The 11,638-nt window shown below is 44.6% G+C and overlaps 1 protein-coding gene across 1 annotated transcript; it reads left to right on the top strand.

The window, feature by feature from the left end:
• On the top strand, positions 1 to 11,437 carry LOC138950454 (uncharacterized). Its single transcript, XM_070322184.1, has 4 exons — positions 1 to 169; positions 7,885 to 8,388; positions 9,693 to 10,057; positions 10,677 to 11,437. Exons 1-4 carry the CDS (start codon positions 63 to 65, stop codon positions 11,102 to 11,104), a joined length of 1,404 nt encoding a protein of 467 aa, XP_070178285.1. The 5' UTR covers positions 1 to 62; the 3' UTR covers positions 11,105 to 11,437.
• Positions 11,438 to 11,638: the final 201 nt, after the last annotated feature.

Here is an 11,638-nt window from a genome sequence, read left to right as displayed (position 1 = left end):
AGGAAGGGCTCAGCGTCGAGTCAGGTCGGAATGTCAGCCAGGTATGTCTTTGTGAGGACGACATGGCTGACCAGACAAGGCTCGAAGCGTGGTGGAGGGCAAGCTTGGAACGGAATGAGGGCGAGGACCATGCCATGGATACAGCTACCTACACACAGTTGGTTGCCAGGTACTGTTGCATAGCCTGGGGCGGATTAGGGGGGGGGGGGGGTTAGAGGGGTTCCGGACCCCCCCCCCCCCCCCCCCCCCCCCCCGGCTGTCAATTTTTTTTTTAAATTAATGCTAACTTTAAAAGAAATAATGAGTGGCTGCTGACACCAGTTGATCATGGTTAAAATCAAGGATAAGCCATAAATTGTTCATAAAATAGCTAAATCTCTTCAGCTTCTCCCCCAACAGGGCCTTGCCCATGTACCCCACACAGGGGTCTACCCCTGGACCCCAGGTTGTAACCCCCCCCCCCCTCTGGCTTAACTGCTCCGCCCCTGATAGCTGTATCATATCGGTGAAGCGCACGCACGCACGTTTGATATTACTTGGCCTAACGTAATCTATCTTTCTTTCTCTCTTTCTCCCGGACCCCCCCCCCCCCCCCCCCCCCCCCCCCCGACCCCCCCCCTCTCTCTCTCTGTCCGTCTCTCTCTCTCTCACTCACTCTCTCTCTCTCTCACTCACTCACTCTCTCTCTCTCTCTTTCACTCACTCACACACGCTCTCTCTCTCTCTCTCTCTCTCTCTCTCTCTCTCTCTCTCTCTCTCTCTCTCTCTCTCTCTTGTTTCTCGTTACGAATTCTCTGTTTTGATCTCTCCCTGTCTATCCCTGGTTGTGTTTTTGTGTGGATGTTTTTTTTGTTTTTTTTCGTGGTCTTTTTGGTGATTGTTTGACTTACTTTGATTTGATTATTGCTTTGATTGATATGCATGCAAGCATGTGTGTGTGTGTGTGTGTGTGTGTGTGTGTGTGTGTGTGTGTGTGTGTGTGTGTGTGTGTGTGTGTAACAGATTATGTACTTGAACTTATTCCCCCCTCTGCTTCTTTACCTCTGTAAACTTGTAGAGCTAGTTATTTTTTCGATAATGACCCAGCAACCAAACAAATAACGAGCCAGCAACAGCCTAAATCCTCGATAGTGCAATGGGTTGAGAAGCTGTTCTGTTTCGGTACTACTTTTGCGACTGAAAAGTTCCGAACGCTCTATTCGTACGAAGTATACATCTCTAGAGCAAACAATACAAACATACCGCATTTAAATGAACAACTACAGGCCTGAACACATGAATCTCCATATAAAATCCATGAGTTCGGTTGTTTTCTGAATCTAGATCTGCCGTGCACAAACGTTCATCACAAGCAAATTCCCAAGGCAAGTAACTCATACTTTGTCTAGCGACAAGAGTAGTTCCCCTTCTTTTCACTCAGTTTCTTCGACAACAGACTGCAATCCGACGGTCAGTTTTAATAATAATAATAATAAAGATAGCTTAGCGCCGCTTCACAAATTTAACTATGCTCTTAGCGCTGTACACCGAGATATAACAATTTCAATAATATAAATACAAAGATGATATTATTATAATACACATTTACAAATATCACTCACGTGCATACATCCTCGTGCACACCACGCGCATACACACTCCCACTCATTAGCAAGTGCTTCCATCGCCCTGCCACTGAGATGTGGGGGCCCGGGTAGCTCAGGTGGTAGAGCACTGGACTTGTGATCGAGAGGTCGCTGGTTCGAATCCGGGCCGCATCCGGGCCGGGACGGACACGGGTCAACTTTATGTGCAGACCCAGAGACGGTATCCATCTCCCACCCCCGTGTCACCACAATGGCACGTTAAAGATCTTGGTCATTCTACCATAAGTACAGATGGCTGATACCACCTAAACACGCAAACATCAAAAAGCCGTGAGGGCGTAAAACTCGAATCGTATAAACCAATTTATGTCCAATATAGGCAATTAAGACCTGATGGACAATAAGCCCCTTAAAGTTTACTCCCACTGAGATGTTCATATACCCCCCTGGACAAGCTCACACCATGTCCGTCTCCTCTCTAGACTGTACAACAATATTTCATTTTATAAACAGATCACACGCAACCAAATGCACACATCTCATCAATTTAAACAACATAAAGCGGTTTCATACACTATTTTCCCCAGAAAACTGAACTTCATACAGTAATTAACGTTGAAACACGGGTGCAAAAGTTCGTCTGCTAGTCCCATTTGACGAAAGAACATTATTCTAAGCGATACTAAAACATAAACAGAACACACAATATCTGCCTTTACCGCCACAGCAGAATAACAGCATATCTGTGTACTTGATTTTAGTCCAAAATATGGAAACTGACAAGAAGTGTTAACAGAATGGAATGATTTGCACGGAACTATACAACCGCGCATTAATCGATCGCCTGCGCAGGTTGACTGGCTGAGTAAATACAATTCGATCAAACTTTGGCACAAAAACTCATCTTTTCTTTGAATAACTGAAGAAAGGAGGAATAAAGAGGTTACAACCTCGTCTCTGTGAATATCAAAAATAATGGTCTCAGTTCGCGGTCATGAAAAAGCTCGCTGAAGCTCGCATTGTTCATGATCCGCTAACTTCGACCATTATTTTTAATAATCACTGAGACTCCGCATGTAACTTCTACATACTCCACCAAGGATGCAAACATCTAAGTAATACGACAGACAAAAACTTTGCCTCGGAAAATATTTTAGCATTCCTTTTAGGGTGTCTGTGCTAAGTACGATGCCTCCGGCGACAAAAAGGATGGGCGCCGGTAGGACACCTGGAAAATCCTGCTTACATTATTCTAACTAACCTCCGCCCACTCTAAACCCCCTTATTCGAACTCTTCCCCCTCTCACTGTCTGTTTCTGTCAGTCTACCTGTTAGTGTCTTGTACTGTGTCTCCCTCTCTTCCCTCTCCCCCCCCCCCCTCCTTCTCTCTTCCAACCTCTCCCACCCTTTCCACACCCTCTCCCACCCTCTTCCCTTTCCCTTCCCTTTACAGCAAATATGAAGCGGGCTAGAGTTATTAGTTTTAAGTGCAATCGTTTAATTCTTAATACATGTGATGTTTTTATCCCCGAGTACGCAGTACTAGGGTCCTGCAGACTTTAATTGTGTGTCTGTCTGTCTGTTCGTCTCGACTTAACAGCTTATTGCTGGGAAACTACTGGGCGCAGTTCGTTCAAAAGTTGATACACTAACTTGATAATAGGTCCGATTGATCGTATTAAAACTTCATAATGTTACCTGGGACCTAAATGCGAAAAAAATCACAAAAACGACTCTTAACGGAGGGCGCAATTCGCGGTGGGTCAGAATAGCCGTTCGGCTGATAAACCGCCCAGCCAAGCCAGCGACACCGTACCAGGCTTTGCGTGCTTTGCGTGCGTGTACCACTGCGCGAGGACTATAGGCATTTGAGTTCACTGGCGAATGTCAGATATGTTGGCTTGGAGGAAAGCGTTTCCGACTATGGCCAAAGGGATCCGGGTTCGATTCCCGGCATGGGCGGTCTATTTTTTTTTTTAATTCTTGTTTACTATTGTTTATTATGAACGTTTTAATGTTTTATTTTACTCTAATAATTTTTTTAATTGTGTAAAATAATTTTTTTTTTTTTTGTTTTTTGTTTTTAATCCAAGTGATCCTGGTGGAAAGCGATTCGTCTATGGCCAAAGTGATCCGGGTTCGATTACCGGCATGGGCGGTCTATTTTTTTTTTTTTTTTGATTCTTGTTTACTATTGTTTATTATGAACGTTTTAATGTTTTATTTCACTCTAACAATTTTCTTAATTGTGTAAAATAATTATTTTTTTTTTTTTAATTTTTTTAAATCCAAGTGACCCGGGTTCGAATCCCGGCATGGGTGGTCTATTTTTTTTTTAAATTCTTGTTTACTTTTGTTTATTATGAACGTTTTAATGTTTTATTTTACTCTAATAATTGTTTTAATTGTGTAAAATAAATAAAAAAAATTTTTTTTTTAAATCCACGTGCACAAGACAAAAACTTTCATACTGGGGGAGCGAGCCAGTCTGAAGAGTACTCGGGTCCAGCGCCAGCGTTTTTTTTATCCCCGAGTACGCAGTACTAGGGTCCAACAGACTTTAATTGTGTGTGTGTGTGTCTGTCTCGACTTAACGGCTTATTGCTGGGAAACTACTGGGCGCAGTTCTTTCAAAAGTTGATACACTAACTTGATAATAGGTCCGATTGATCGTATTAAAACTTCATAATGTTACCTGGGACCTAAATACGAAATAAATCACAAAAGCCACTCTTAACGGTGGGAGTTTTTGCGGTGGGAGGCTGGTCGCTTTGCGAACAGCCTGAACTAAAGGGGAGAGTTGTAGGCGGCTGAGCCGAACACGTCACGCAGTGACGAAAAAAGCATGATTTGCAAGACAGCCGACGGGTTTGGTCTCGGCAAAGAAACTATTGGTCTCGGTGAAAGAGAGACAGAGAGCACGAGAGAGTCTATGGCCAAAGTGACCCTGGATCGATTCCCGGCATGGGCGGTCTATATTTTTTTAAAAAAAATTTTAAATTCTCGTTTACTATTGTTTATTATGAACGTTTTAATGTTTTATTTCACTCTAATAATTTTTTTAATTGTGTAAAATAAATAAAAAAAAATTATTTTTTATTTTTTTTATTTTTATAAATCCAAGTGACCCGGGTTCGATTCCCGGCATGGGCGGTCTATTTTTTTTTTATTTTTTTATTTTTTTTAAATTCTTGTTTACTATTGTTTATTATGAACGTTTTAATGTTTTATTTTACTCTAATAATTTTTTTAATTGTGTAAAATATTTTTTTTTTTAAATCCACGTGCACAAGACAAAAACTTTCATACTGGGGGAGCGAGCCAGTCTGAAGAGTACTCAGGTCCAGCGCCAGCGTTTTTTATGTCTGTGATCGCCTGACACTGTAAGGCAATTTTCCTTGTTTTTATGAGGACAGTAAACATTTTGAGTCTTGAGTCTTGAGTCTTTCTTTCTCTGTCTATGTCTCTCTCCCTAGTTTCCCCCTCTCTTTTCTCTTGGTCTCTCCGGAGCCAGTGGACAACAACATGACAGTAACAACAACAAAATATCGGTGGAAGGGGGCGGGGAGGGGAGGGGTCCCAACTTTCATCTCCACCTCCTACTGTTTCACCCCTCTGTCTGCTCCATTTCCACCTTCGGAAAGATTTTATTTCCGTTTGGCATTCATTGATTCGTAGGTCACGGTGACCTCTGTGGCGACAGTTACGTTATGGCTTAGTTATGGCCATGTTATGACAGAGCGGGGACCCCACTGCACTCAGCTGATCCGATTTTATGGACATTTTTTTCTTTTCTTTTGACTTGACGTGGAAATGGATTTTTCTTTTGTTTTCTTTTTTTCTCCCTCGCGTAACCTGATGGGTCAAGTGTGATTGTTTTTTATTCTCTGAATTCGAAGGGAGACATGGCTACACTTGCGATGTACGAAAGAGTGTTTAGGAGGGGAAGGGGTGAACATTTATTTTGCTTTTTTTTGTTTTTGTTTTTTGTTTAATTGCTGCATAATATTATAACTTCATTCTAAAAGAACCATGCATATTTTTGTTAGCTTCATGGGCATGTCGAAACAAAGCACAGAGAGAGAGAGAGAGAGAGACAGAGAGAGAGAGAGAGAGAGAGAGAGAGAGAGAGAGAGAGAGAGAGAGAGAGAGAGAGAGAGAGAGAGAGAGAGAGAGAGGGGGGGGGGATGTTCAGAGAGACAAACAGAATACGAGTTCATTGTAATAACAGTACAACAATTGTCAGCAAGAATTTCAAACTTGAGCACTAGTTTAGGGCAAAGAGTTGCGAACAATGAGAGTAGAGTGGACGCCCCCTGGGGTGACTGAAGTGAACGAGGAAGCGTGTCGACGTGGACGTGATGAAGTCAATGATCGGGCTACGTTAAGTCCGTCACTCAAGTACTTTAATACTTGGCTACTGCTGCAGACACTCATTGTCGCTGTCATACTGTTAAAACGGACATGACCTGTGCTTGTTGAGAAATCTTTTTTTCACAGCGAGAATGGGTGTTTCTTTTTTGTTTGGCGGGGTTTGTGGGTTTGTTTGTTGTTGTTGTTGTTGTTGTCGTTTTAAAAAAAAAATTTGTAATAGTTTTTGAGTCACTTGAGAAAAAGTGACTCTATGTAATCGGTCAGTGTTAGTCTGTCCGGCCGGGTCCGTAGACACCACCTTAACGTTGGACTTTTCTCGGAAACTATCAAAGCGATCGGGCTCATATTTTGTTTAGTCGTGACCTCCAATGACCTCTACACTTTAACGATGGTTTCGTTGACCTTTGACCTTTTTCAAGGTCACAGGTCAGCGTCAAAGGAAAAATTAGACATTTTATATCTTTGACAAAGTTCATCGGATGTGATTGAAACTTTGTAGGATTATTCTTTACATCAAAGTATTTACATCTGTAGCCTTTTACGAACGTTATCAGAAAAACAAGGGAGATAACTAGCCTTTTCTGTTCGGCAACACACAACTTAACGTTGGGCTTTTCTCGGAAACTATAAAAGTGACCGGGCTCAAATTTTATGTGAACGTGACTCATTGTGTTGTGAATAGCAATTTCTTCCTGTCCATCTGATGCCTCATATAATATTCAGAACTGCGAAAGTGACTCGATCGAGCGTTTGCTCTTCTTGTTTTAGGGGGGTGGGTAGGTGGGGGAGGGGCTTAGAATTCGCGAACGTACTTGTCGGTTGAGCAAAACAGTCAAGTTTTTTGGGGGATTTATTTTTAACAGCACCAAAACGTTTGTAAATATTAATGGTGTTTTTTCGTCTTCTAATTCTTAATATACGACTTAACCATGATAATTATTGTGTACAGATTGAAAATACTATTTGATGCGTTTCTAAATTTGCCTTGGGCACAAGAACAGTTATACTTATAGGCTAGTTGTGGCTCCATGATGCCCGCTATTTTTGTGTCACCAGCACGCTAAGAACTGTTTTACCCATCTACAGTCGGATGATGCATTTAAGTTTATTCATAGTGACCACGCACCTTCATCCATCTAGTAACGGAGGACGCATGAGAAAAAAGGTTGGCCGGTTGAAGGCAGTTGAGATACACTATTCACACAAACATTCTGTGTTGCCGAGTGCAGTAAGTGTTGGACATAGCCCTTCCTCTTCAAGTCCTTGTGTCGTGCAAGCTAAAAATGAAGACGTTGAGTACAGTATAGCGGATGCCAAAAGTGGATAAGCTGTTGACACAGTCCTGACTCAGTTGACTTCAGTCCGATGACTTTAATCTCACACTTGTAACTTCCTTTCGTCAGAATGACAACGATGGTATCTCGCGGTGTTGCCAAGTATACGCGTGCTACTGTGTGACGCTGGCAAATACATCTTCTATCTATATGGTTCCTATGGTCATCGTCCGTGGGCAAATACATCCTTCTATGGTTCCTATGGTCATCGTCCGTGGGCAAATACATCCTTCTATGGTTCCTATGGTCATCGTCCGTGGGCAAATACATCCTTCTATGGTTCCTATGGTCATCGTCCGTGGGCAAATACATCCTTCTATGGTTCCTATGGTCATCGTCCGTGGGCAAATAGAGTATCATGTGTGTGTGTGTGTGTGTGTGTGTGTGTGTGTGTGTGTGTGTGTGTGTGTGTGTGTGTGTGTGTGTGTGTGTATGTGTGTGTGTGTAACGTTATGTGTGTGTGTTTGTGTGTGTGTGTGTGTGTGTGTGTGTGTGTGTGTGTGTAACGGTATGTGTGTTTGTGTATGTGTGCTTGTGTGTGTGTGTGTGTGTGTGATGTATACCTAATAATGTGTCAATGTGTATGACAGATTCTCCATACCACTGACAACGGTTGAGCTATTCCTCAGCAGACAGCCAAGACTACAGCTGTGGACCCAGGGCCATCTTGTTCACGCTGTTGGAATGGAGCATGGTCGTCCCATGTCTTGCATCGCTCTGTTCCCGCAGCAGTTTCAAGTCTTGGAGGAACCGCCAGACGACGACGACGTCGACGTCAGAATCCTCTGGGGCCCGACGGGCACTTCAAAAAGCGTAGTCTTGATAATAAAGGGACATTTTCTGCTGAGGAAGGGCTGCGGCACCGTCTTTGTTCTTCAGACGAGTGATGATGGCGCTGCTGCTGCTTACCTTGTGGGTCATCAGGTGAGAGAGACTGCCGGACAGGGAGCCGGCAGCGTGCAGCTCGTCAACATGGCGGGGGTACGGGTACGGTCAGAGGAAGGCAAGAATAAAGTGCAGGCCTGGGTGGAGGAGCTGTTTCAACACGCACAGACACACGGACGCGTGCACATCCTGGCCGATGAGGCTGAGTGGTAAGAATGACGCTGTACACTGAATCTAACACTGCCTCCTGTCACTCTTGTGTTGGCCGGTATAGTCATGTTCGTTGAAAGGAAGTCTGTTAATTCGCAAAGGTTATTATATTCACACCTGTTCTACAACCAGGTAATTTGTGTGCTTTTGGTCAAGACATACGGAATATTTATGTAGAAGATATAGCTCTTTATTTTGAAGTTTGAATAATAGACTGGGGCATGTTTATTAGATGTAGAATGTGAATTTAGCAACTGTCACCACGGTGTGTACTGATCAGTGATGTTATAAATCTGTCTCATCAGGCGCCACCCTTTCTTTGTCTTTTTTTGTTTGTTTGCTTAACGCCCAGACGACCACGAAGGGCCATATCAGGGCGGTGCTGCTTTGACATTTAACGTGCGCCACTAACCCCATAATGCCAGACGTCAGGCGGAGCAGCTACTAGATTGCCAATTTTAAAGTCGTAGGTATGACCCGGCCGGGGTTCGAACCCACGACCTCCCGATCACGGGGCGGACGCCTTACCACTAGGCCAACCGTGCCGGTCTTTCCTTGTTTGCCATTGGAAAAACTTGGTCAAGGTAACGAAGAGTGGAGCGAAATAACACCCCCCCCCCCCCCCCCCCCGCGGGTTAGGGGGAGTCCCATATTGGTTGGGACGAGAAAGAATTTACCCGATGCTCCCCAGCATGTCGTAAGAGGCGACTAACGGATTCTGTTTCTCCTTTTACCCTTGTTAAGTGTTTCTTGTATAGAATATAGTCAATTTTTGTAAAGATTTTAGTCAAGCAGTATGTAAGAAATGTTAAGTCCTTTGTACTGGAAACTTGCATTCTCCCAGTAAGGTAATATATTGTACTACGTTGCAAGCCCATGGAACAAATTTTTGATTAGTGCTTTTGTGAACAAGAAACAATTGACAAGTGGCTCTATCCCATCTCCCCCCTTCCCCCGTCGCGATATAACCTTCGTGGTTGAAAACGACGTTAAACACTAAATAAAGAAAGAAAAGCGAAATAACGTCATTCTGTTTAAGTCATTATTAATCAATACGTCATTTTATTTCAGGTTCACTGTGATTCTTATCCTGAACAGCAATCTTTGTGAATTCCTTTTTTGTTTTGTTTTATCAGTTTCATAATTTCAGGTATTATCACGCACTGACACACCTGTCCGTTCTGTTGCTGTGACGTCATCCCGAAGATCTACACTGCCTTAAAACCACCCAGTTGTGTGAGAACTATAACACACCTGTCTGTTCTGTTTATAAACACTGACACACCTGTCTGTTCTGTTACAGTGACGTCATAGCAGAGATCTACCGGGCGTTAACAAAACGACACATCCGGTTCACCTTGTGGGCAGCAGGTGTTATGCTAGATGTACCTGCCGACATGGAGCGTTACGTCCGCTACCTGACGCAGCCCCTGAGAAACCCACCTGCTGTGGTGAGAGAGGTGGAGCAGGCTGACGATATGAAGAAAGGAACGGTCCCGGCCTACACCAGGCCGCCAGTGTCTGCACCGTGCGACGGCCCACCTGTCCTGACGGTTGATCACTATGATGAGTACCGCGGTGACAGACAGGGACATGAGGGTCTCTTCACATGGCGGTGTGCGCGGTGCGGGGAGCTGGTGGCAGACATGCTGCGAGATCTTCGTGTCGGTCAGTACACCTCTGACTGTCTGTCTGTCTGTCCGTCTGCCGGTCTGTCTGTCTGTCTGTCTGCCTGTTTCTGTCTGTCTGTCTGTCTGTCCGTCCGCCGGTCTGTCCGCCTGCCGGTCTGTCCGCCTGTCTGTATCGGTCTGTATCTGTCATTCTGTTTGTCTGTCTGTACATATCTCTCTCTCTCTCTCTCTCTCTCTCTCGCAATGCAGTAAGTGTCAGTCAGGTCGGTGTACATTTCAATGACGTCATTAAACTTACAAGAAATGTTGGTTTTTACGTCATTTACTGTGACGTCGTTACATAATATCGTCACAAGTCTGCCAAGGTGAGGTGTTGAACCCTAAATAATATAAAATTGTTTTTCCTATTTTCAGGTGGTTGTGGTGCTGCTGATGTAGTTGTAGTCTCTGTTCACGTGTTGCTGCAGCCGGTGTTGGTGCGGAAGTTAGACATGGGTCGTCGTTGTTGTTTGTGTCGTGGTCGTTGTTGCTGGTGATGGTGGTGTTGTCGTCGTCGTTGATGTTGTTGTTGGTGTTGTTGTTGTAGTTGTTGAAGTCGGTGTGGATGTATATTACACAACGACGATGTGATGTTGACGGTGTGTGTGATGTTTCAGGTTGCGATGACAACGCTCCCCACGGGCAGGGCGGCCTCACCTACAGCGACGTCTTTGTGCTGGGTGCCATGAACTGTGATACAGACATAACGGATGATCACTTGACGTCACCAGCACCCTTCATCCGGGGCCTCGAGTCACGCGGCGTCCCCACCCGTAAGGTGGCTCATAACGACACAGCGGCCGTTAGACAACTGGCTGAAATGACATCGGGTCCCACACAGAGAGCGGCAGGTAGGGGTCGAGACGAGGCGGTGACGGTGGCCAATCAGGGCACAGTATGGGGCTTGGAGAGACACGTCGTCGTCTACCTGGACAGTGTGTATGATGGTGTGTTTGGTGATGGTGATGCTAACCGTACCGGCCGCCTGAGATCCATGTCGCGGTCCACGGCCCAGGTGATCTGGGTGAAGGTTGTTAGGACATAGACAGCGACAGCGACACTGAGTGACACCCACATCTCGTCACCGCCACCACCACCACCTGTCTCAACTACACATCCCGCAACGTCCAACGATGTCTAACAACAACAACAACAACAACAACAACAACAACAACAACAACAACAACAACAACAACAACAACAACCGTTGAACTGAAATTCAGCATTTTATTGACTCCATTTACTGAAAATCAGCAATACCTGTCCTTACAACCTGCCGCTCTCTGACAACTACGACGACAACATCATCCTCTACCACGACATCCACCACCATCCGCCACCATCACCACCGACACCGACAACAACAACCCGAGTGACATTTTTTATCGTTTAAAGGCACAGTAAGCCTCCCGTAAACCATCACAGAGCTCCCCGAGCGTCTACATACAGTACAAGCATACTTCCATTTAAACGCTCACCGAACGGGAACATCCTGGCTGCTTTCTGTCGAGCGTGAGAAATTTTCAAAGAATTTATTTTCGTGGACTTGGCCCTTTACAACAATGGCGCGGGGTAAGGT

Source organism: Littorina saxatilis, linkage group LG16 (genome assembly GCF_037325665.1).
Source record: "Littorina saxatilis isolate snail1 linkage group LG16, US_GU_Lsax_2.0, whole genome shotgun sequence".
NCBI classification, from domain to species: domain Eukaryota; kingdom Metazoa; phylum Mollusca; class Gastropoda; order Littorinimorpha; family Littorinidae; genus Littorina; species Littorina saxatilis.
Note: the sequence above shows the minus strand (reverse complement) of the source record. Positions and strands in the feature narration are given on the sequence as shown.

What these genes read in the sequence shown, in the direction of transcription:
- LOC138950454 (XM_070322184.1), top strand. Translation starts at nt 63, where the DNA reads ATGGCTGACCAGACAAGGCTCGAAGCGTGGTGGAGGGCAAGCTTGGAA. An exon ending in CTGGCCGATGAGGCTGAGTG is followed by an intron (nt 8,389 to 9,692) that starts GTAAGAATGACG and finishes GTTCTGTTACAG; the next exon opens with TGACGTCATAGCAGAGATCT. An exon ending in GCTGCGAGATCTTCGTGTCG is followed by an intron (nt 10,058 to 10,676) that starts GTCAGTACACCT and finishes GTGATGTTTCAG; the next exon opens with GTTGCGATGACAACGCTCCC.